Source organism: Chaetodon trifascialis, chromosome 15 (assembly GCF_039877785.1).
Source record: "Chaetodon trifascialis isolate fChaTrf1 chromosome 15, fChaTrf1.hap1, whole genome shotgun sequence".
Classification (NCBI taxonomy): Eukaryota; Metazoa; Chordata; class Actinopteri; order Chaetodontiformes; family Chaetodontidae; genus Chaetodon; species Chaetodon trifascialis.
Window position 1 is genome coordinate 13,452,304 of NC_092070.1, and position 26,529 is coordinate 13,478,832.

The 26,529-nt window shown below is 42.4% G+C and overlaps 1 protein-coding gene across 5 annotated transcripts in view; it reads right to left on the minus strand.

Annotated features, from left to right (window-relative positions):
* Nucleotides 1-11,876: 11,876 nt before the first annotated feature.
* The window catches only part of septin9a (septin 9a), a 70,501-nt gene continuing 55,848 nt past the window's right edge, over nt 11,877-26,529 (minus strand). For all 5 annotated transcript variants that reach the window (XM_070981212.1, XM_070981214.1, XM_070981213.1 and 2 more), the window contains 9 exons: nt 21,263-21,472; nt 18,949-19,077; nt 18,499-18,580; nt 18,111-18,248; nt 15,969-16,086; nt 15,074-15,169; nt 14,779-14,875; nt 13,759-13,810; nt 11,877-13,381 (listed from right to left, as the gene is read on the minus strand). In XM_070981212.1, coding sequence (XP_070837313.1) covers nt 13,240-13,381; nt 13,759-13,810; nt 14,779-14,875; nt 15,074-15,169; nt 15,969-16,086; nt 18,111-18,248; nt 18,499-18,580; nt 18,949-19,077; nt 21,263-21,472 — 1,064 coding nt within the window. In that variant the 3' untranslated portion in view covers nt 11,877-13,239. The remainder of the gene's footprint in view (nt 13,382-13,758; nt 13,811-14,778; nt 14,876-15,073; nt 15,170-15,968; nt 16,087-18,110; nt 18,249-18,498; nt 18,581-18,948; nt 19,078-21,262; nt 21,473-26,529) is intronic.

The window sequence follows — 26,529 nt, forward strand, 5'->3', positions numbered from 1 at the left end:
AATGTTAAATGAAAGTATATTAACACTGATTTAAAATATGTAGACAGTCCTCGTTAAACATACAGTAAGAGAGTGAAATAAACGTGCATGTACTCGCCTACAACTTGCTGATTGTTACAAAGGAATCAAATCACATTCCTACTAGGCCTTTATAATATAAAGTGTGACCAAGCGAGGAGAGACAATTAGTCTGTGATTTCTCTCTCTCCCCTTCTGACAATGGCAAGCTAATTAAACTCCTGGCATTTCATATTCATGACTAATTAGCTAAACGAGATGGCAGCTCCAAAGTGGGCTGCTCTTAATTAAGCCAGAGAATTTGAGTTACACCTTGGTGCGGAGGTGTGTGTCTGTATGTACGTTTATTGTGTGTGTGTTTGTGCGTCTGTGTGCTTACATCTCGGCAATATTCACCTTGTCTTGTGCCCTGGCATTTTCCAAGACGCGGACCCATGTCTCAGCGGAGGCAGAGGGTAAAGGTCATTTAATGCTGCCTGCACTGTACAGTACACACCGTACGTGTCGTTCCATAGTGTCTCCAGTCCTATTTAGTGCCTCTGATTATCAGGGTGGTATTGTACAGTAACTTCTTTTACACAACAGCTTAAGGGATAAACTGTGGGAAACTTTCGCATCTATAGCAATTGCTATTGCTGCCTTACACTGCAGCATTGTGAAACACCTTTTAGGAGCAGTGAACACAATAGTTATAAAATAGAGTTAACTATACAGCTTAGTAGAACAAAAATAAACTCGAAAGAGTTGCTGCTGCTGGGCTGTGGTGGTTGAAGCTGTCTTCTATTACATGTGACAGATGTGTTACTAATACACCACAGAAGTTCAAGAATAGCTTCACCACAATGCCCAGCCAGCACAACCACGTCAATCTGATGCATCTTCACAACTTTGCCTGCAGGTAGTGTTACACCCACTAAAAACTGTGTTACAGCCATGATAAGCATGACAATAAGTAACTACTGAGGACATTTACAGCATTTGGCGCCGAAGTTTCAATCATGTGATTGTCTGACAGTTTTCACAAGAGAAGATATCGCAGCTAAATCTCTGCTGCTGTGCTAACAGAGATCAGACATCAGTATTGTTGAGGACGAGGTGAGCCTTGCATCTGCATCCAGGTGCTAGTTAGCTTAGCTTAGCACAAAGACTGGAAACAGGGGATAACAACTCATCTGACACTGTCTAATGGTAACATTCGTCTTGCAGCACCTCAAAAATCTTGTTTGAATCACACAAAAAACAAACAAACAAAAAAACAAACAAAAAAAACCATGACAATTTGTTGTTTTACAGTTTTTGTTTATGGGTTATGTAACTTCATGGAATCTCAGCTGGTTGCCTAGCAACTGCTCAATACAACAGACAGGCCCATAACCTTCAGTAAAACAGCAAATGGTCATTTTAACATGTCCATTGTTTTTTGTCACATATTTTTGAACTATTCCTTTACAGTTGTGGGATGTAATCACACAGCTGACTGTTGTTTTTTCTGTGCTTATATCACTCTGTCTCCATTAAGTGTGGTCCTCTGTGCCTGTGTGCCTGTATTAATTTGGTGTATTAGGGTTTATATGCCTGTATCCCTGCGGCAGGGTCCAACATGGCCATTAAATCTGAAAAGAAAGCCACTATTCTGTCAGCTCCACAACAGGATAAACACCTCCCTCAGGCCTCAGTCTGCTCCCCACACAGCACGGCTTAGGCGCACTGTTCAACCACCAGCTCCCATTTAGTCATACTGCATACTGCGTCTTTTTGGGTTGACTGTCCCCGACACGCACGCACGCACGCGCGCGCACACACACACACACACGCACGTATAGCATAAGGACTTCTACAATTATTTAGTGTATTGTTCAGATGAGAGAGTGGGCTGGATAAAATGAGATTAAAATCATGATTTCTTTTTTAGCTTACCAGTGTGTACTCCTTTGTTTTATATAACTATATTTATGTGTGCTTGCTTGTGTGTGTGATCTTTACTCTGTGGTGTAAGAGGCAGAGATCTAGAGAAGAGAGGAAAGAAGAAGAGAAAGGTGAATAAAGAATAAGACGAGAAAGGACAGGTACGTACAACTTTTCTCTCCCCCGCTCAGATTCTCTCAACCTCAGCCAGAAAATCCTCTTTCACTCTTTACAAGATTCCCAAATCCTGGATAAATCCACAGCAAGACATTAGTGCACTGCAAACCCCTCTCTGACTTTACAGAGATTTGCATCCTTCAAAGCTCTCAAAGCCTGTCTTCTTTCATGTGGTCCTGTTGGACAGATGCTGAACTACACGGCTGTGAAAATGGCACGAGCCCAATACCTATGTATGCATCAGAGCTGACACAGGTACTAAAAGCCATGGAGGTATTATTTCGTATATTTTACCTTTAATTAATTACAAATCATGCATGGGTGACCACAGGTGACCATTTTGCAAAGCATATCATAATATTTAAGAGTGAGTTTTCATGCTGTGGTACAAATATTAATGGGAAATTTACTTGAGACATCTGTACAAATGAATCTTTAGACAGCTTTGTTGTTTGTTTTTTTACATTATCACAGTGTGATGATGGGTGAAGGCAGGCACTGAGTAGAAGGAAACACCAGCATGTGTGATTTAGAGGAATTGTTTGTCATTTTGGGAAATCTGATTATTTATTTCCTTGTCGAGTAACTTAGGTTGGGTGTCTTACTCTGATTCTTTTTTGTCCTTATGCTAAGCTAAGGAGGACAAGATACCATATGTGGGTGCTGTCTTCTCACTAGGCAACATGCTTTTAGCCACCAGGAATGGGATGTAGATTTCCATCCACTGAATAAAGGACACTAAGCCCATTTGCAGTCTTTCTTTGTATCAGAGTATCTCTGCATCAATTCCAACAATCTTTAAAGCATAACGTGGCCTCCTCTTGTGTCCCTTTGAACCCAGGTGTGTTACCTAATGAATGAAACCTTCCAGGGGTCCCCTGTAATGAAAGGGGCCTGAGCAGGAGAGCTGTAAATAGTCAAAATTATAAAACCACACACTTCCTTAATAAAGAAGACTCATTTGGAGTTTTATGGGGATTACAAGGACAGTGCTTCCCCTTCTCCCTTTCTTTTATGTCATTAGCATGGCCACACACACACACACACACACACACACACACACACACACACACACACACACACACACACACACACACACACACACACACACACACACACACACAAACATGGAGCTTCCACTCATAATAAATAAATCTAAATTCATGTGGGTGTATACTCTGTAATATTATTACACCACAAAACTAGACTACTTGTGTGTTGGTGTGAATGTGTGTATATGTGTGCCTTTGCATGTGTTTGTGTTTGAGTGAAGGATACCATCTGTCAAAGGCTATTGGCTGCTGAGGCTGGCAGGCTTTAATCCACTTGTTTCTGCAGTGCGTAGATTAGTAACAGGTTAATGGATAGGCTGCCAATGTGGCACGCGCACACACACACACACACACACACACACACACACACACACACACACGCAAACACATGCACAACAGACTTTTTGGCAATACCACTAAGACAATCAAGGTCCAATAAAAGAGGCAGTTTTATAGAGAAGGACACCTTGAACGTCCCAGAGGAGACAAGCAACACACTAACAATGACAAAACACTAAGAGACACACCAGTCAAATCAAGCTAATTAAATTAGTGAAATGGCAAATTAACCCTTAAACTGTTTGAAAACTGATAAACACACATCCTTATGCTTTACACACTGCGCAGAACATTCTATTTAATCAGCATCTGATTACACTTACGTCCTCCTCTTTCACTCCCCATCAGATGGAGAGAGAGACAAGGCCTCAAAGAACAGAAAATCTCAGTGGTGATCAAATGTCTTGTCTCACTATGTCAGCAGCATTTCTTATGCTTGTACTGTAGCAGCACACAACCTGGCAAATAACTCCCATGGAGAGACGAATGCAGAATGTCTCGCATTCGCCAGTGAAAAAACATCTTTTTGCATTTTGTGAACACTGGCAGTGAACACTGCTGCAAGTTTTTGGAAATGTTTTCTTTCCTGTATCCGTGTGTATCTTTGTATGTATATTTTTCTGATTTTCACTGACATTGAGTGACAATGGTATATCACAACATTCAGCAAAAAACAATATAGGCACTGTACAATGACATCAATATGGGAGGGTTATCCATTTTAGTCCAATACTGCAGCTGTGTCCACAATTCACAATTCATCAAGATGTCCGTTTTAGAGTCAGATGCAGGTCTAATAAGACACGGTTGTTTTCTGAGCAGATGTGGGCAGTAGGGAATCTGCACATGATGACAGGTAACCAATAATATCCATGATATGTGCATGAGTGCGCCAGCCTCACCACAGCCATGCCAGCACATTTCTGACATTTTGTTCTTCACTTAATAGTTCACAGTGGAGAGACCTTGGAAAAACCTGACCTTTAAAAGTGAAACATACTGTTTGGAAATACCAACAATAAAGCATAAATATTACCTCTGTCTTGCTAAGCTAAGCAGCTAAACAGGGTTATGTTAGAATGAAACACATCTTACATCATGTATAGAGTAGTGCCCATTATCCATATACTGAAACTAGAACTAAGTAGCTTTATGCTGGATGACAAAACAAGAACAGGCTGTTTATCTATGTCCCTGTCTTCTTCATGCACTGGCCTCATCAATTGGTCATGATGCTAACATTTTGCCAGGGACACATAGCTTTACCCTCAGCCTTCGAGCATTATATCATGTATGTAACAACAAATATTTAAACCGCCTTTTGCAGGGTTCATGATTAAGAACAAGTCAGCTTGAAGCATTAAAAAGTCCTCCAGACACGGGGCTTTCTACCAAGTCATGGAGCTAACACTAGCTTAATTAGCTGGCTAACTAGCGGCAATTGTCATTTCAGCTGGCAAAATCGATGGTCGCCGGCTGGAAATGAGAAGCCTGCTTTTTTCTACCGCTGTGTGAAATCCAGGACCCAGTGTTTCAAACATGACTATGAATGCTGAGAGGTAAATGTTGCCACAGTTGACATTGTAAACAGAAATGGTAATTCAGGGAGTCACTACATGGTGTGGCCACAGGACCTCTAATTATGAGGGATAACACGCCGCTTGTGGTGTTTCTGTCACATGTGCAGACACACATGCAAACTCTGACACATCGCATATCTAAATATATCCTCAGTGATATGACAGTCATCGATCAATGGCAGGCTCTCCATCCACCCCTCACTGAGGAATGCAGCCAGCACAGGAATGCCTTTGTTGTCAACAGTACAGTGGGAGGAAACCTCACAGCTGCGTGTGGAAACTAAGACAAAAAAACATGCACCAGACCTAACAATATTGAATACATCAGAGCAAATACAGAGGCAGGAACAAAGTGGAGACAGAGGTGCCGTGGAGACGAAGTGAAGGCGGAGGATCAGTAGAGCAGCGCAGAGTGAATTTACTGAGGGACTTTGTGCCAACATTTCTCCCCTAATAAAGAGCATGTTCTCCTTCTGCCTCTCACTGCAGGCTTAGAGAGACCGGCTTTATTGGTTCATATCTGACTGACTGCTGCAGCCACAGGGGGAGTGAATGTGTGTGCGTATGTGTGTGTGTGTGTGTGTGTGTGTGTGTGTGTGTGTGTGTGAAGTTGATGGTCTGCATTTGCACAATATTGAACCCTCACTATATCAAACCTTTCATACGACTTGATGGAGTGGGAGCAAAAGCCCCAAGGACAGATATACACATGGCAATAAAGTAGCTTACTTTTTCAGTTAATTTTATGGCATCTTTGACATAATAGGGGCCAAGGAGGTGAAACTGGCTTAGTTTAAGGTTTGGGCTTAAGGAATTTCTCCTTTAGTATCCCAGTTGACTTCCTGCCGTGAGATTTGTTTAATTAAGTGGGTACTGGAGGCTTTGTGACCGACAACCAGTGGGGAAATAAAAGGAAACCCGTACACACAGGCACCTACCTGGGCTGTGCTGTTTGTGATGTGTTTGTTCTCAGTGTCTCTGCAGACTCCTGATGGCAGTCCCATAACCTGAGTGACAAAAAGATGGACAGACAATCAAGCAAGGCTTGACGTTTAAACTCCGGGGCAGCACCTGGATTGTTGTCAGTTTTGAGGTCAGTAGTTGGACATTAAATGAGGGGGCTTCGCTGCTCTCAGTTTCATCCTGTTTGCTTCTCTTTCCTGCTGTATCTGCTCTAGACAGTCTTTTCAGTCCACTTTGCCATCAAGCGTAATGTCACACTTTACTTTCCGGCATTCTTCTTTTTCATGCTGATTTACTTTTTCCAATTATCAGCACCTGAGTGGAGGAAGGGCTTTCTTCAGTGTGGTTGTGCTTCTGCAAGTGTGTATGTGTATGTATACATGTACGTGTGTCCATTCAAGCATCCTCACCTCCCTCCTCTGTATCACCACTGAAACTGATGTGCAACCATGGGGAAAATTAATTTCTTAGTACGTGAATCTCCTCTCCAACCTGCTTTCTACCTCCCTTGTCCAGTAACAGCTTCCATCTTCGCTACATGTGCATACAGAACTCATTCTTTCTCCGTACTCCATTTGTCAACAGCCTTTGCCGCTCTGTCTTGCATCATTTCTATCCTTAACCTCCATTGCTATTCACCCGCAGTCTCACCTGGCTGCATACATCAAGCTGGCTTTAAAACCCTCTTTTCCGGAGAGCTGGCTGGCTTTATTCGCCCTATCTCTGATGAAATTTGCAGGCTGTCAGGAGACTTGAGCAGGAAAGTCAAACACCAATCTGGCAAGCGTGTCCTTTCTACGGGAGCACATTTAAGATTTTCCCCAGGCACATACAGACTGATTGGATCTTTTGGTGTGCGGTAAGTCCTGCATGCAGATGATATACACAAACACACCCACACACATAAGCTACAGATGAGCTCACCACAGGCAAACTGGACCTGTCTTTGCTGCATTTGGTCTTACACATTCCCAAACTTTCTTTTCAACAAGCGCCTCTAGCAAATAAACCCAACACAAAATAATAAAGGTATCTCAATCAGATCAATTCAGTTTTATTACAGTGGTTCATTCATAATCTTGGCACAGCCTTGTTAGAGAATACTAAAGCTTTCAGTGCTAAGACTTGCCCCCTTTCTTTGTCTTAAGCATTTATTTCGTGTAAAAATTCCTCACTACTGAATACAGTTGAAACCAATGTGACTCTAAGCTTTTTTTTTTTTTTTTTTAACCAAATTATAAACCTCTAACACATTTATAGTCAAGAGGGGGTCTGTTTTAATCCCTCCAGAAAGTATGTCAGGTGGAGTATCAGTTTAAAATTGGCTTTCACCTGGACTAAAAAAGTACACGTCCTGCGTAGTGAGGACCAAAATAAAACATGATTCATTGTGAAACCAGACATTGTGAAAAACGCAGCAAGACTTGAGCAGCAAATCGATTGGGAGTTCTCTCGAGGACAAGCCAGTGCAGGAACTATCCATCGACACAGTGGGAAGTATTGAGTTTCTCACTTCACCACAGGGACTTTATCTTCCTCTGCTATCAGAAAGGAAACTCTCCAATAAGACGCACAAACTCGGTGTCCACCCCCATCTCTTCTCTGCAATTGTCGATCCTGCTGAATCCCTTTCAGTCTCTCTCATTTCTCACCTCCTTGTACTGCTTTTATCTTTTTCCTCTGTTCCAACCAAACTCACTCCTATTCATCAACTCTGCTGGTTGGGTCTTGGCGGTGTGCCATGAGAAGATCTGACCCACCGATCCACTTTCACCCATTTTCCCACAGTATCTCAGGAGTAGACACTTCACTCTTGTCTCAGTCTGCAACTGAACATATCTACAACTCCTATTTCAAAAAAGTTGGGACGGTTTTTCAAAGTGTTCCTGAGCCCATGTAGTAACATCCTTTATACAGTCATGTGTTCACAGAGTGGTGAACCTCGCTCCATCCTTACTTGTGACCAACTGAGCCTTTCATACCCAGTAATGATCCTAACACCTGTTACCAATGAACCTGTTTACCTGTGTAATGTTCAAACAGGTGTTTTTGAGCATTCCACAACTTTCCCAGTCTTTTGTTGCTCCTGTCCCAACTTCTTTGAAATGTGTTGCTGCCATCAAATTTAGAATAAGCATTACAAAAATCAATGAAGCTGATGAGGTCAATCATTAAATATACTGTTTTTTATGCTGTTATCAATTGCATATATGTCAAGTGGAATTATCAAATTATCAAAATCTCTTTTTTGCATTTTAGGCAGCGTCCCAACTTTTTTGGAATTGGGGTTGTATCTGAAGAGTGTTTCAGGTGCCGCCTAACTTCTGAAGATCACTGAGGCATTCAGCGGCCAGTATGGTGCAGCTGTGTTGCCATGCGATATCTTGAAACCTGCCCATGTACTGCACATCTATCCTTCTGTAAACACTACCGCTCTTGCTGTTTCACACTCAAACAGCTTTTGGTTAAAACAATAATTGTCTGTGTAGTTCGATGAGCTGACCATGACACTAAACCTCAATGCTCTGGATTAAAGTGTCCACCCACATGCCAGCAGAAGAAACGAAGACCAAAAATTCACAAAGTCTACAGATTCAGATGGCTAAACAATACATACATTCTACGCATAAGCATGCACAGATACAAGCACGCATATACATACATCCACACGCCCGCTTACATTCATTTCCATAACAGCGGCATAATCGCTGACATACATCTCCGACTGGTTTAATTACTCACAGTAATTAGCCAGAGGCAGGAGCTACCAACGATGCTCTTCTCTCTCTGTCTCACCTCTCTCTTCCTCTGTCTGGATCTTTCTCTCTCAAGTGCTTTCTGGCAGTGTGTATGTGAACCAGCATGCCAGTGTTGTATATAGAGTAGCACACTACTGCATTTTTTATATCATGACCAGTGACTGGCATCACTTAGCCCGCTTTAAGAGTTTATTCAAACGGTAATGTGACCCTATGAACCCCACAGGTACCCTTTTTTAAACTCTCTCATCCCCAAAACCCCCCAGCTGTGATTTCTTTGTTTTCGATTCCTCACCCAGACAATGTTTTGAGGATTTTTTTTTTTTTACCAAACCCTCATCACATCGATACAAGCAAACCCTCTTCCTCCCTCTCTGTTCAGTCTGCTAATTGAATTTGCAGCTGACTTTTAATTAAGAGCAGGGCTGATTTACATAAAGTCGGATCATTTGCATATGGTTGGCTGCCCCTCCCCCCTACATGTCTGAGTGCCTGGCACAGAGCCAAGAGCAGGGGTGGAAACTGACATCAGAGAGAGAAATAAGGCGGGAGGAAGGGACGGATGGAGGAGGAGAAGGTGAGGTGTCTGCCAACAAAGGAGAAGAGAAACAGCAGATGGGGGAAGGAGGAGACAAATGGGGGCAAACAACAACTCATGCCATGAGTGGGGGAGCAAGCGAGGTAGACACGCACACACAGTCACACACGTGCGCATACACAAAAAACAAATGTATGCACAACACGATCACCTACATGCATGCGCACACACGGCATCACAGCGGCACAAATATCTCCACAGATTTTGCAATCAACTTACCTAATTAATAAATTATTAAATAATTAAAAATGGAGGGATGCATGCTTAATAGTTATACTCATGTTACAAACAGGTGTTAATTGGTGGCACGTTGGGTCTATGCAGATGAGCTGGGCGGACTCGATAACAAGATATGGCGATGAGGTGTAATGCAGTGTATTTGTTGACTAACACCTGGGCAGCGGGACGCGGCAAGAGAACATGCACTCATATTAGTGTCTGTCTGTCGAAGTTCACATGGTAAAGACATACACAACTCAGCTTCTAGGTTAGCATTTGATATGGCAATCCACTTCCAAGCACGTCCTTTCCCCAAATGTGCTGTTACACTACTCATGCATTCACACCAGGATGAGTATTTGTCAAAATGTTTCCTGTCCAAAGGGCTTGCTCTGCTTTGATAGGTCATACCCATCACACTGTGCCAGGTCCGACCGCTAAGCATGTCTATATATATATCAATACCCATCCCATAATGCCTAGAGTGGTGTGTCTGTCTATCCAGCAATGCTGTTTGAGGCTAGATAACATACTTGAATCTGCAGTGCAATCAGAGTGTCAAAGCTGTTAAACATTGAAACAGCAGGCATGGAGTAATCTGGAGCATGTGCACAAGTTGATATAGTGAGTGTGTAAAACTTATGCTTTCGAGCAGACATACTGTATCCCCATAATCTGTATAACACTAAAACCTAAATTAGAAATACACTTCTACAGACACACAGCCATGTAGGCAAACCAACACAGGTTCTTTCCCTCTCTGAGTCGCCTGACTTCATTAGTATCCAGAAAGAATGCAGCTCATTAATGAATGTCATTAAGGCAGCCGGTGAAGCGCTGGGTGGCTGCCAACAGGACGACTGCTGGGTGGCATGTAGGGAGGGGACGAGCGGCGTCCAGTGCGAGTAGAGATGCAGCTGCTGCTCCCCCGGCTGCTCCCAGGGGAGATGGAGAGAGTTTGGAGAAAAGGAGTATGAGAATGTGGGGGCCTCAACTTATGAGTTGAGGGCACGGGTGTCCTTGAGGGTCAGGGGCCGTGGGTGCTGCAGCCGTGTGCCATCTTAATACTGCGGAAGATGGGGGCTGACAGACGCCATTTTGGAGGAGCGATGTATCGAGTCGCCATTTTGAAGTGGTCTGCATGGGGAAAATGGGAATTAATAAAAAAACAGCCTCAGATCATTCAAACATCTGAGCCACAGAGAGGCTGAGTGATTGACAGTGTCACGTCACATGACTGCAGGAGCGGTCAGTTTGACCTCGGATGAGCAACTGACTCCCTTCTTTTCCCAAACAAACAGAAAAGGAGCTTTTAGCTTTATCTTTTTTGTTTCTAACATGAGACAAAGACACCATCACTTTCTTTTGCATCTCAAAACTAATATCTAACACTTGAGAACAGAGCAAATATCCTCATGCTGGAGTCTGTGTTTTGGGTGTTTTCATTCTGAGTAATCTCAAATGCAGTGAAGCGTTTGTCTTGTTCTTGTTCATTCAACCAAACATCAAATCTTTTTTTACTCTTAAACAGTAAACCTACCGACATCAGCACTTTCACACTTGCAAACAATCACTGATAGACTGCTGCGGTAAATTAAAAGGGAACTATTTCTTCATAGAAAAAATGCGCACATCCAAAATGTCACCGACAAACTAAGAAACACAACTCCCTTTTAGACATGACAACTGTGCGTCTATAAAGTCACCCTTGATTTTCATGTTAATGGAATAAACCCATTAAAACTATAGCCGATTTCATTTCACACTAGTTTGTTAGCTCTGCTGCTCCAGTACCTCAGGACGCTGATGACGTCTGCCCACCCTCACGCTGATCTTAGGCCTTGTCTCGAGCTCAGGACCCATCTTCTCCCATCTCCTCTTACTAAAGAAGAAAACACTGACTTATGCATTCAAGTTAATTAGTGCTAATCAGCCATGCACTGACCAAGCAGACGGCCATTGATTTCAGAGGCTAATCAAGGAAAAGCTTAATGGCATGGCAATTAAAGAGCTCCAGTGTATGAATTACACCTGTGATTAAATGGTATGGGGATCCAGTGCCGGAGAAAATCATCTTAAGGGTGGTTTCCACACATACGGAGGATATTAGCTGATGAATTCACGCAGTCTGGTTGCTCATCTTATGCTTGTCTGCAGGCTGGGTCTGTACAATGTATTGATGGGGGAAAAAAACTGTAGTTAAAAGGAAAAGTTTAATAATAATACAAAAAAGTAAAAAAAAGAAAATCTGAGAATGTATATATTTACAACTTTAACCTTTATTTCTTTAAAATAAGATAAAGAAAAATTTGTTATTATCAATAATACAAGTACAAAAAATGCATCAGAACACAGAAGAATATACAGGACAGAGCATGACAGTGACAGCTTAGGGAATTATATATGGTTCAAACAGATAAAGATCCTTGGCATATTATGGAAAATAGAAGTAAACATGGATGGTCAATGGGAGATTAGATTTCTTTTCCAGATAAATATGGGGAAAGGATTGAAAAATGCCTAAATGTAGCTCAACAAACCTTCTCTTTCCAGTTTCAGCAAACATGCTAGCAAACGTTCCTCAATAAATAAGGCACTATGATGGGCCCAAAAGCAGAAAAAGTATGTGTCTGCGTGTGAATAATCTGAATAAGTGGACCACAACGGATGACAAACTTTCACATTTTATATCGTGCATAAATACTTATTCATCTTAAATCACTCTTAAGATATTTCTATTAATAAACAATGACATTTATTACTGGAAATTAAAAAGACGTCAAGGACCTGACATCTAACACGAACATTTAACAGTTAAAGCAAAAACACAGCTTGTGACAAAAAAAAAAAAGATAAACTCAAACATACAATGTGCTATTTGATAACCTTTTTTTGTTTGGATATGAGCAGAGGATTGAATGAGGCTGCATCACACAGACAGTGTGCTATGACTGTGTGTGTGTGTGTCACATGTTAGCAAAGTGCTACCCAGCACCCTTCCAACATGTTTGTCAATGACAGACTATGTAGTGATCAAGTGCAATAATGAATATCATCACTTCCCACATAGGTTGATACAGCTGTGTGCATAGAGACAGGAAACTGTGCTTCTGTTATGGCATGAATTCTTCTAAGCACTGCTAAAAACGACATCAAACTTGAAAAAAGTAAAAGTGGACGAGATTAACATGTTACTAATTAAGGCAGTTCTGGCACTGACAGATATTAAGTATCAGTCCGTTCTGTTTGGCAGATGCTTAATGTTTGGCACCACAAGTAAAACCACAAAGGTTAACAGTGAGATCTGAAAGCAGGTAAAAAAAAAAAAAAAAAATCAAGCTGCAGCACATTACAAAGAATCAAACTTCTCTTCACTCTCTTTGTCAGCAATCGTGAGAGGATAGTGTTTGTTAATGAGGCCATAAACTGATGTGAACAGTCCATTCAGCCACCAAAAGTCACTGAAAATAAAGTCCCTCTGGCAAGCTTTTAAGTTTCTATCCCACCTGTGAGAAGGAGATGGATGGAGTGGAGGGTTGGAGCGGTGGGAAGACTGTCAATGAAGGTCAAAGTCTCATAGCAAATGAATTACACCCTGCTGAGGTCAACTGCAGGGGGGCAGGTAGCATCTACATCTCATGGGCAGCAAGATGATGTTCTGGGATACCGTTGGCATGAGCCACCACTGTGTTATTCTCATTGAGGCGCCTCACGCGATACATTTCATAGTGGATGCTGCTGGTGATGTCCTTGATGTTCTGCATATGGGTCCTAAAAGAGAAACGCACATACACACCCATAAGAAAGCAGCAGAGGGGATGGACAAACCTTCACACCTTACTTTCTGCTGAAAGGAAAATGTTTGTCTGAGAGATCTCAAAATCCTGCTAGTCTATGAGTGTACACACGTTTGAAATTAAAAATATCAAATATTATATAATATTCTTTCATGTCATTTTTAAGATTTCTAAACAAGGTAATCGAACTTTTCTGTGGAACAACCATATCAGATGCAAATTAAAGCAGAGCATTTTTATACATCATGAAACATGTTTGGAGGTGATCTTAAAACACAAACTAACACAGCGACACAAGGCTGCATGAAAGCATTTAAGACAAGGATGTATACTGAGACAAAATTCCCTCACCTGATGAGGAGATCCCGTAAATAGGCAAACTCACAGTGGGCTATGTTCTCAACTAAAGGAGAGAGGAACGTTATAAGTTATCAAGAAAATTTGAAAGTGAGCTAAAACAGGAGACAGTCGGTATGACTGGTGAAAAAAGAACCAAAAGACAGACAGTAGGACAGCTGTGAGCTTGCTTGCTTGTTTTGCTGCTATAGAGTTTCCTAAACAACCCACTAGGTGGAGTCAGTGATCTCAGTCTGATGTTCTTGTACACACACAGATACCAAATGATGTCTCAACACCCAGATACCCTCAACAAATGCAGATCTCTGTTGCTAACTTCATCGACATACAATCCTTCTGAAATGAGATAAGAAATTCTGTCAGATGTGTGTGCGTGTGTGTGTCTACACAGCACACTCTACAGGAAATGAAACTTCCTTAATGAGACATTTGATAGAGGGGTGGTGCCTCCTGTCTGGAGTGGATAACATAATTAAATATTGAAAGACGAGTCCTGTAGTAAGAATGGGTGTTAACAAAGCACAGCACTGTACTGATACAACTGATAAAGCTAAATGGCAACAACAGAAGAACAAACCACACAGACAGTTGTAAATCTATTAGGTTTTCCACCAGGTTTTATACATTGGAACAAACACAACTACACCCATAAAGTCTTCCCCTCTTGAGTGTATCTTATTCCCTATGTGAGCATCCACAGTGTGTCCTTTGTGATGCAAATGGGGACGTGAGGGGTGGGGGAGCCAAGTAAACAAATCAGGCCTCATCAGACAGACTATGGTTGCTGGAGGGCTGAGTCAGCTGCATGGCACACGACTCCAGTCTGAAATCTGAATGTAGCATTGTTTTATTGACTGGCCAAGCCAGTGAGGTCTTCATCCATCTCCCTTTCGTCATTTCTAGGTCAGTTATGTTCATCCTGATTCTGTCCTGAAAGGGTCTTTCAAGACAAATTTAAATAGAACAAAGAAACAGAACTGAAATAGGAGGAAAGAAGGGGAGAGAGACTTGTACCTTCAATGGTTCCCCACTTGGTTTTCCTCCCCAGCAGCCTCCTGCCATTGACCTGGTACTCCTGGTCACTGCCCACCACAGCAAATGGAATCATCTCCTGCTCACAGATTGAGGGTCAACAGACAATGGAGTCAGAAATTAGTCCAGTTAAGTACATTACAAAGGACTCTGAATGGAGTGTGGATGGCAGCACTCTGTGGAAAGGCATGTCTGTGCATAAATAAGGATAAGAGAGTCACAGCTCCTGCCAGATATATCTGCTAGTGTCATATCTACTTTGAAATGATCCCCTCACCCTGATCTTCTCGTTGATCATTCTGTCCTCGGCATCCTCGTCAAATTCTTTCTGCGGGTACACGTCAATCCCGTTGGCTCGCAGCTCTTCCCTGATCTAGTGAGAGCGTGTTCAAACATGAAGAGAAACAAAACAAACTTTTAGCCTGCCACAGTTTTGAAAGGATACAAGCTAAGGCTTTTAATTGCAGGAGTAATTAGGCAGACATGCTTGATGCAGTCTTAAGAGACATCAAACAAATGCACCCAAATCTGCACAGTGTACGGATTAAAGTGGTATTAAGGCTAATCTGCCTTCTAATCTACTCCAAAAGTTTCGGCTTAGTCGTTAATTGCTCTCTGTGTACAAACAAAGCAGAAAACCTCACAAGATGGATGGCTATGCATAAACCCGTGCACCTGTCATGTACATATGCAAAGACACACACAAAGCAAAGCATGCACACATAGAACCAGGGGGAGTTTAACCTCCTCATTGCTAACGAGAGGAAGGGAAATCCTGAAATCCTTGAAGATACTGCCAATAAAAACATACAAATGAACGGCTGCAGCCTTAATTAACTGTGTAGAGGAAGCGTACAAAGTAGAGGGTGAAGAGTGGGACAGAAATACAGAGATGCTCTTGCTGGAAAGTACCAATGTTACTGACTATCTAGAGAGCAACAGCAGAGTGCAGAATGAGCCACCAAAGAAAACCACAGGCACTTATCCAATCTCTGTTTACTGTACCACAAACAAGAAAAAAGGAAGCATGAAGAGGGTGACAAAAATAAGATGTTTCTGATGTTAATCTAAGGAACTGAATGTGAGAAAAATGAGAACATTTAGATAAAAGATTAGAGAAACTTGTTTAAGAAAAAAAATTAAAAAAGGAAAGGGAGCCATAAAGATGTTACCTTCTTTTTGAAGAAGTCCCTCTCTTCCAGGGTGAGTGTATCTGCCTTGGCAATGACTGGGACGATGTTGACCACCTTACTGAGACGTCTCATGAATTCTACATCAAGAGGCCGCAGACTGAGAAGGAAAGAGACGGCATAAGAGAACGAGAGAGGCAGAGGGGAAACAGACATCTGATGTACAAACATGAACGGGAAACTGAATTACATGATGTGTCACACGAAACTCTTCCACCAGGGGGCAGATGTTCCTCACAACTGTCCCACATGGAGGAACCACTGAACCCACTAACATACAGCATTTACAGTTCCAACTGTTGCAGCCATGTCATACTCATACTATACAATGTGTGTGAACAGCTGCTTGATGGGGTTCAAAGGATTTGTGGTGGTTTTGAAGAGGTCAGGTCTTTCCCGCAGTTTGACAAGAGCATCAGCATGTGGTTACAGCAGTGGATTCTGGCCTGGCCAACAACGCTTAACAACAACACATGACAAAGACTGGCCGTTGTCAACAAGGAGTCTTGTGCACTCATGCAAGAGGTTAGTGAAAAAGACAAAAGTGCAAAATTGATTGCGTGCTCCCAGACACCCGCGCAGACTCTCAGTCTCTCTCATCCTTCCTGCCTCTCTCCCATTAGACTTTTTTAGGCAAACCCTGAGCAGCTGCTGGCCAGCCCATGTGACATCTGCAGTGTTGGATCAACATGAAACGTTGCTGGATGGGGCACAGAGACAGGGGGCCATTTCACACCAGCCCCCTGCCTGAGTAAAGACAGGCCATGACACAAAAGCGCAGCACTTGAATGGTGCTCTATGGTCAACTGTGTGTCTTTGTGTGTGTGCTGAAGCAAGGCCGACAATCCACAGCTGCTCAACGTTTTCCCAAGACCGGCCGCTGCACTCCACTAGAGTTACACAAATGCAAAAGCTGTAAAATGCGCGGAGAATCTATCACTTGATGGTGTGTGTGTGCACCCTGGCCCCAATTTCTTCGGCTGGTATACCCCGAACAGTGAGAGGCTGAATCAACACAGTGTGGACAGAAATGGCAGTTTAAGCACACAGCCAGATGTGTGTGTCTGTTAAGACATCCAGAGGAAACAGTGGACACTGGGCTGCTTCAGGGCCTGGCAAGAGTAGCCCATCTTTGCAGTGTGAGTGTGCATGTGTTCTGGGATATGCTACATCATGGTGAGCAGAAATGGCTGTTTATTATCAGAGGTAAGAAAGTGAAGAGGTGTTTCACATTACTTTACGCTGAAAATAAAAATCTGTACCAATATATGATCAGTAAGCACATGCTCAACAGACTGTTACTGCCAGTAACAATGGCAGTTGTTGTTCCAGTTGATGTATTTCTATTGCATTGTCACCAAAAGGGTAATTCAGGACAAGTCAACCTTTGTTATTAAATGACTTGACTGATAACCAGTCACCATTTGTTTTAAATTCAGTTTGTCTGGGGGGGTGTTTTCCTGCTGAGAGTTTGATGAGAAGATTGATAACAACTTCATACACCAAACATGAAGCTATTGCCAGGGCTGGCTAACTTATCTTAGCACAAAAACTGCAGGAGGAAAGAGCTAGAGCCTGGCTCTGTCAGGCAAGCTGTCGTAGTCTGAGTTTCTGACTTTGAGTAGGACTCTGAAGCAGTTTTCACATGAGTGATTCCCTGTTTTGTTTAGTTTCTCACCACAGGTGGCTGTAATGCGCCAACAAACAAACACAGCAATATGCCAACAAAGGCTGGGAAGAAGCCTGCAAGCTAGTGAACAAATATAAACAACACAGGGTTTGAAATACTTAAAACATCAGCTTTGCAAATATTTTATGAAGAAGGAATCCATCTAATGTTCTTTTTTATCGAAGGGTAATTGACGGCAGTGCTGATATCATTCTTAGGGTTGTTGTGTCCGGCACTGACAAAGAAGGACACATTAATATTCAGGCTTTCTTAGCTCTGTGTGTGTGTGTGTGTGTGTGTGTGTGTGTGTGTGTGTGTGTGTGTGTGTGTGTGTGTGTGTGTGTGTGTGTGTGTGTGTGTGTGTGTGTGTGTGTGTGTTTGTTTTCCATCTTAACTGAAGTGCACGTACATGCGCTCATGTGTTTATATTTAACTGCGTTTGCCTGCATCCTTACCAGTGTCCGGTTGGGGGGATGAAGTATATGCAGCAGTGGACTCTGGAGTCTGGAATCCTTTTCTTCCTGTTGATGTTGATCTCCTCCTGCAGGTATGCCTCATACTGGTCATTAATGAACTTCATGATGGGCTGCCAGCTAGACCACAGCAGTGATGAATTGAGGGAATGATGTGGGAGGAGATGGACAGACAAAAGAGGAAAGGAGACAGCAGCACAGAGGTGGAAAAGGAAGAGAAATGGTAGATTGATAAGAGTGACAGAACAGGAAAAGGAAATGTAAGACAACAGGAAAAGTAAAGAGACAGGGAGGGTTACAATCTGGTTAGACACAATTTAAATCTTGCTGTTCATGCAGTCTGTGTAATGATGGCAGAATTGCAGCATACCAGTTCTCATTGTTGATCTGGTCTCCAAAGCCTGGTGTGTCAATGACTGTCAGCTTCATTCTCACTCCCTTCTCCTCAATGTCTGCACACAGAGAAACACACAAGGTCAGCCAGAGCTAGCACACAGCATACTATGCATACCCTGCTAACCCTATCGCCAAAAACACCCTGAGCACATTATAAACACCTTAACCTTGATTATGCAGTTGCATTGCCTACAGCAAATTTGAAAACTGGGCTGTTTTTTGGAGGCAAAGGACACAGTATACTCGAAGATTGTTTCACCCAGTAATTAAAGAGAACTGGAATTTCTGAAAATACGAGCCTGATTCCAAACAAGTTGTGATGCTGTACAAAACATAAATAAAGCAGAACATGATCATTTGCTCATCCTTTCTGACATACTCTCAACTGAAAACAGATATAAAACAGAAGGGGCGAGTTCCATACCATGACTGATGGACTTTATTTCGATTGTTTTGGGGATCTTCTCCTGGGCCGTGGCCAGCACTGACTTGCGGCTGACTTTAGACTTGAACAGTGTGTTCATCAGGGTGGACTTTCCCAGGCCGCTCTGTCCTGTAAGCAAGAACACAGTCAGAGAGGCAGAGAGAAAGACACACACACCTTAAAAAGTTAGAAAAAATCTTACAATCTTCTACAGCGACCGCTTATGCTGCTGGTACCTCACAGTCTACACACTGTAGCAATCGTGCCATAATAAACCCAAACAAGCTTCAGTGATTATTTTTCATGACAGCTTTAAAACTCCCGGCTGTCAGCAGTCGGGTCGAGGCAGTGACAGGCTGCAGGTGTCTGTCTGCACAAACTCTGCCAGTAAAGCCATCGGTACGCATGACAAACCAAACACACCATCAAGAAGACAGATTGGACCAATACCTAAACCGTTTCTTCTCTAGGGCACTTGGGAGGCTTGGATTCATGTGCACAGAGTGACCAGAAATAAAGAATCCTCTGTAATGCAATAAATCCCGTAGAAAGACTTTTTAACTCAGGATGACTGAGTCAGAAATGAGAAAGAATGGAGTGTAAATATAAAAACTATTGTACCCCTTTTATACACACTTTTAAATAAACTATATGATAGCATGAATGGTTGCTGATAATTACAATAAAGTGCGTCTTTAGGTTTGTATTGCAGCTGAATGATAAAATACTCTCCACCTGGACAAGACAGGCAACTTTACCATAACAAGACTCCTCATTTGTTGATGATTATCAACTGTCTGTTTATATGGATGGGACCATCTGTGACCCCTGCACAACACGCTACCATCATCACAGATTAATGGAGAGGAGCTTGGAGGAGCCCACTGGGCTGTGAACACTCACAGTTCAACTTCAGGTTAAGTCAACGTCAAGACCTTTACTGATTTATGGAGATGCATGTCCAAGCAGTCAGCAGCACACGTCACATGTGAATGTGGGTCTTATTAACCAGTACGAAAGCCAATAGCTGCAGATTATAATGGAGAAAATTCATACTTCATAGAAGAACTGGCCATCACTATCACATATAAAGCTTTGGCAGCATTGATGCCACAGCTTCCACCATTTCTGCAACAGCTGTATGTCACAAGGTTTCTCGGGCCAAAACTCTCTCACTAACAACCGTCAGAACAAGTATGTGACGCTGAAGTCCCACGCTTGCTTATAATGGTACGTCACAGAGGTGCAGATTTTGTTTAAAACTGGGATAAATCTTGTGACAGCCTGTTTTAATGAGGAGGAACAGATAAAATTATTAGCAAACAAAAAACAACTAAACATCTTCCTAATACTGATACTGATCATGACCACCCAAAGTGTTCCATTGACCAGTGAATCATTTTTGCAAACAAAGAGGCTTATCCATGTCTTTGTCATCATCCTTCTTCTGTATTTTGCACCCAATGTTACCACATAAAAAAACAACAAGAGACTCCACCTGAGTACATTGCTTTTGCTGTTTGTCAAATGCTACTACAGCACTTACATCAAATCTCTGAAGAACTCTCTTAAACGTAAAGATATCAACCCAATCATCAAATTTTAAGAGGCATCACTCCTTCTGCACTCTCTCTTTCTAAGTGGCGGAATATAATTTAACATAGATAAAAAAGAAAACCACATGGAAACCAAGTTTGTTTAGTTTTGTTTACCATTGTCTCTGCAAATTTACACAACTCAATCTCAACCCCGAGGCGGCTTCATAAGCAAGATTTTTTTTTTTTTGAAGATGAAGCACAGACCAAACAGCGCTACATCATCCAGAGACACACAGTAAGGCGGCGGCGTGGGTTTTACCGTGGCCTGTCTACTGTTGAGCTGTGTGTGTGTCTGTGTGTGTGTGTAATTAGCTCCTGTTTTAAAGGTGTCTGATCACAGTGATGAGGGCTCAGTGAAAAAGAGAGTTTTAAGCCCTGCTGTGTGTGCCTGCTTATTAAAGTACGTTTGAGGCCTCCATTTTCTGTCAAAACCTGATTAGAGAGCAAGCTGTAACAGCTGACTGAAGATGTTTTGAGATACACATACATTTAAGTGTAATGGTAAACAGGTAAATACTACATGTAAAACGGACTCCTAAAATGGTCTGTACTTAATGACAAGGATCAGGAAATGAGAGAAAAAAAAAAAAAAAAAATCATCCTCATGATTAAAAACTTTTCACTGTACAGTATGTTATTATGCATGCAGCCTAGTCATGTCAGGTTTTCAGTGCAATCCCTTGCACTTGAGCTAGTGTAGAACATGCACTGCTTACCCACAACCATAATGTTGAGCTCGAAACCCTGCTTCATGGCCTTCCTCCTCATCTGCTCCAGAATGGCGTCAATGCCCACATAACTAAAGTCCACCGCAGGGCCCCCGGCCTTCTCCCCGTACAGGCTACCCATGGCTGGGGACACGATTGCATCCGGCACCACCGCCTCAGACATGGCACTGCTGCTGTAACTGGGAATCACCTCTGGCCCTGATTTGAAAGCGAAAAAGAGAGAGAAGGTAAGAGGAAATGAGATGAGGTGTAATATGAAGGGATTCAGGCTATGAAGGGAATGGAGGTGGAGAGAGGGGGCGGATAACGTCTGATTAGCAATGGTGAGAACATGAAAAACTAGTAAAGTAAGTAAGACAAGGAAGTGCATGGTAAAGTTTCATACTAGAAAACATCCACAAGACAATAAGCAACTGAGATCATAAGAAAACACAACCTCAACAAGCAACAACTCACAGTGGTAAACTGTCAAGCTGCTCAAGAGTCTCCAGGTTGTTACTGGTCCCTGCCAAGACATAGTCTGATACAGGACCACCATAAAACTGTGCAACTATGCTTTTACTCATCTCTGTATAGATCAAACAAACAACATATAATGTGGGAGTGAGCTTTAGAGGTTCTGTCTAAAAGACACGCTCAGACTGAGGCTTCCAGTCTTTATGTGAAGCTAAGCTAACATGCTGCTGGTTTCAGTCTTACAACTAACAGACAGACACAAGAATGGCATAAATCTTCTCATCTTACTCTCACTAAGAAAAAAAAGGAATACACATATTTCCCAAAATGTTGGATTCATTTAATTATCAGCAAAATCGGTAAACTGTCCGCTCATCAGTACTTTGGTTGCAGCTGCTGGAGAACTGGAGCCTAAGTGGGAGATAAATCTGCTGAGTTGTCTGCTTTTTAATCAAAAAACACACACAAACCTGTTAAAAACTCCTCTCTAACACAGACTTTGAAACAGAGGCGATGGCTGGCCTCATGCCAACAAAGCTTTTTGACTCAACAGAAAACTCGAAGAAAATATGCTCCGTACTATTAAACTACGTGGCAGGCGGTAAACCCTGTAGTTTGTTTGGACAATGATTAGCCTCATGTCCTTCAGTGGAATGCCTATGGATGTGTGTCTGATCGTAAGATAAATATTCGACAGCTGCACATTATGATGGCAACATATTTCAATATAATTTAATTCATTCACTCAGGTCAGTTTGCTGTTATGAATGTGCACACAGAAAGTGGCTGTAGCTCTGCTTAACAATGTGTTAAGTGCGTGTAGGTGAAGAATCTACACTGTGCATGTTTGTGTCTGTATGTACAGTTCATACAGCTGCTACCCCTCACAAGGCCTCCCTTTCCCTGGCTCTCCACAGTGCAGTATTACTGTCCTGTTAATGTGAGAGTGGAAAAGAGGCTGAAACCTGATCCACTCACCCAGCTAGCCTGGGTCACACACACGCATACACATACACACACACTAGATGCTTGACTTTTGTAGTCATGCACACTACTTTTGATCACATAGCTGATCTATAGACACACACATGAACAAGCACATGAAAACATGAGCACACACACACACACACACACACACACACACACACACACACACACACACACACACACGCACACACGCACACACACACACACACGCACACACACACACACACACGCACACACACACAGACCGTCAGCCTGGATGGGCTGCCAAGAATTAGAGAGCTATTGGATTCCAGCTCATGTACAAACTTTACTCCACAACACTTGGCCTGCCACGAGGAGAAGAAGTCCAGACAAGCAGCCAGTTCACTCCTATCACTCGGGCACCTCACACTTCAAACTGGCACTGTGGTGATTAATGGAAGAAATTCAGTGAAGAATAACACTGGTGTGGAAACTCAACACACGTTCGTATTCAACACTGAGTTTTTCTTTCATAATGTGCTCCATTGTGTGTGTGTGTGTGTGTGTGTGTGTGTGTGTGTGTGTGTGTGTGTGTGTGTGCGTGTGCGCATGTGTCTGTGCGCGCATGTGTCCCACCTATGGAAGCTGCTCTCCTGGCCTCCTTCACCACTTCCCCATCCTGTTCCAGAAGTCAGTCAGCAACTTACTGTGACTTACTGCCCTTTACCTCTCCCTCTCCACCTCCCACATTCCCATACCTCTGCTCATGTCTTTTTCTCTCAACCTTACCCTTTCCTCTCTCCACACTCTTTCTGTCTTATCTCTCTTGTCGTCAGTTTCCCCTCTCCACCCCATCTCTTTCAGTTTTCTATTGTCTCTCCTGTTTGACTCACCTTCCTCCTCCGTCTCCCACTGCTCATCTGGCTTTAATCTTGAACTCTACGTCTGCTGTCCCTCTTCTAAAAACTCCTGAAGTCACCTCTTTGGATTATCTTTATCTCCATCCCACACAAGCTTTGTTTCCTTTTATCCTCTGCTTGCCACTGTTCATGTCAATCCTTCTCTTCCTCTCTGCTTTGACAGCAGACTGTAAACAGAGATACTGGCCACAGGCTAGCACACCTTGACAAGCAAGGCTGAGCCTCACCTGAGGCAGGATACCAACAAAGCATCAAAGGGACGGGGGCAGAAAATGAATGGGTGACAGGCACTTGAGTTGTAGCCTCAGTGTACTCAAATATCATCCAGCAGCAGCGACACCTGCACATAAAATAACTCCTGTCCTTCTTCTCTTTCAAAATAATAGACAATCCGAACACACAGAATGTGAAAATGTCAGAGACATCTTTTTAGATCTGAAACATTGAATTGATTAATGGATTAGTTGACTGACGGATACTTAATATTCAACTATTGTCAATTATCATATGGACAGTTTTGAGGTGAAGACATCACCTTTGTGATGAACACTGCTCACTATTTTCTGATACTTTACAGAGAAAGTGATTAATTGATTAATCAAAAAATTAACCGATAGTGAAAACAATCATTTCTTACAGTCCAACATCATTTAGATTGCAAGATGCAGACCGAGCAGCAGCAGTGTAGGTTAAAAAGGGGAAAAAATAAGTGCTAATGGATATTACCTGGATTCAATTAATTCACCCCTGAAAGTTTTTTTTTTGTCATGACCAAGTTTAAGGGGCTCTGTGATCTGACCATCTCTGCTCAGTATCGTAACTTTTGACAGCCAATGCAGTACCCGTATTTGATACGAGGTCTTGCCCTGAAGTAAGTGCCTCCATTTCCAGGGTACTGAGAACAATGCTACCCACATCTATAGTGTTAACAAGCTGTCTGTTCTGTTTAACAAATAGTAAACACCCACCAATCTCCTGGTAAGGGTGGGAAAATACTAAAGCTTCCAAAACAAAGTGAAGGAGACAGACAGAGTAGTCCAGCTGTCCATCTGTTGGTGTATGCTGCATTTTAACTAGCTGGTTTCCCAGACAGAAGCAGCCGACTCTTCAGAGCATCGTTAACTGTGCTTCATGAATACACACCGCACCTTTTGCCCAAGTCAAGCCCAAGTAGAGTCAAACACTGTAAACGACTTGGCAAACACACAATACACACAAAAGGAACTCAAAGTCCTGAACCATCAACTGCGGGAAACCTAGCTCTTCTAAACAATGAAATTGAATCACTTTCATTTCAGGTAGTAAACAGTTTCAGTCCTGCGTCGTCAGTTTCAGTAAACTACAAATCCCACAATGTATCAATGTTGATACAACAATGTCAAGCTGTCAGTGAAGTGTACTGTACAGTAACAGTTCTTGCTTTGAAAGTGAGTGAAAGCAGACTGGTGTGGGACTCAGCGGTTGCCTATTTTAAATTACATGGACAAACTGACCATTTATCAGACACAGGTATTCATACTTTCAGCTCTTCCATGATGCCAAAGTGCTGCAGACCTATAATGGTTTTTAGCCAGTAAACACAGGTGTCAGGAGACAGCCGCTTGGAGCCTGACCCTATAAACGTTAGAAGACATTTGACCTCCATATGAAAAATATCAGGCTGGTGGACATAACCTCGAACCCTACCAGACGCAGGCCAGTCAAAACACAGGCCTGACAAAGTTCAGGTTCACACCAGGTCAAAATGGGATGACAACACACCACATGCCATAACTGAATGTTTGGATGACTGTTCTCACATGATTCAACTGGTTTTGGTATAAACATGGTAGCCACTGATTTTGTTAAATGAGCCTCTTTCAACCACAGGCCAACTGATCTGGCTCCAATATTTAGGCAACAGCTTGTCAAATGTGATGCTCAAGTGCCCACAATGTTTGAAATGAGCTGAGCTGAGTCCTTCTGACTGGTGACATAAACAAACACCAGCAACAACAACGGCTAACAAGACTGACTTTAAAGGTTTCGAAGTGTATATACATGCACACCTCAAAAACAACTGCAAAATGCAACTCTGTACTCTGAGTTTCTCTGTGCTCTGAGACTTAGACTGTTACATTATCAATCCCAATTTGGGAAACTATCTTCTCACTGGCTTGAAATGGCTCTGAAGGGAAAGGGTGACATCATGTATTTCTACACACCAATCACACTTCAATCATTTGAATCAAAACGTGATGGCATCTGTGGGGTTGTTTGCTTGTGATACCATCACGGTCAGTCAAATCTGACCAAACCACATCTACACAGTCCTGATGATGCAGATTTGCTCTGTTTTTGAGTGTTAAACACTTGCTAAATAACAACTGAGGACACTTATTTCAGAATATAATTTTTTATTGCTGCTTATCTAGTCATAAGTCTTTTATGTTGCAAAGAAATACTCAAGATTTAATATCGTGTTTTCACGGGCTATGAATCACCTCACAATGTCTTGCGCATCAACAACTTCTGCCATACATCACTGATTTAAGAGTGAATTTTCCCTCAGCTCTACTTTCAAAAGGGTTTTCCTCTGTATCAGGTCCAGTTATGGGATGGCATGGATAATGTATTTCCTCTGAGTCTGTAAGAAAGCAAAATTAATTTTAGAAACTGGAAAGCAGAGAATGACTCACTGGGCTTGCTGTGATCCTGTTTTCAATTACAGGCACTAGAGAATATTTTTTTTCTTGTTTCCAGAAGTATCGGATTACTTTGTTTTTTGTAAATATGGCCAGCAGTCTCCTATACCACAGAGCATTTTGGAGGGGAGAAAAGCGGAAAGATGAGAGCAAGAAGCAAAAAGGAGCATAAAGCTGAAGTCAAGAAGAGGTCGAACAAGGCAGGAGTGAAGGGATAGGCATGAGATAAAGAGGAGAAGCAAAAAGG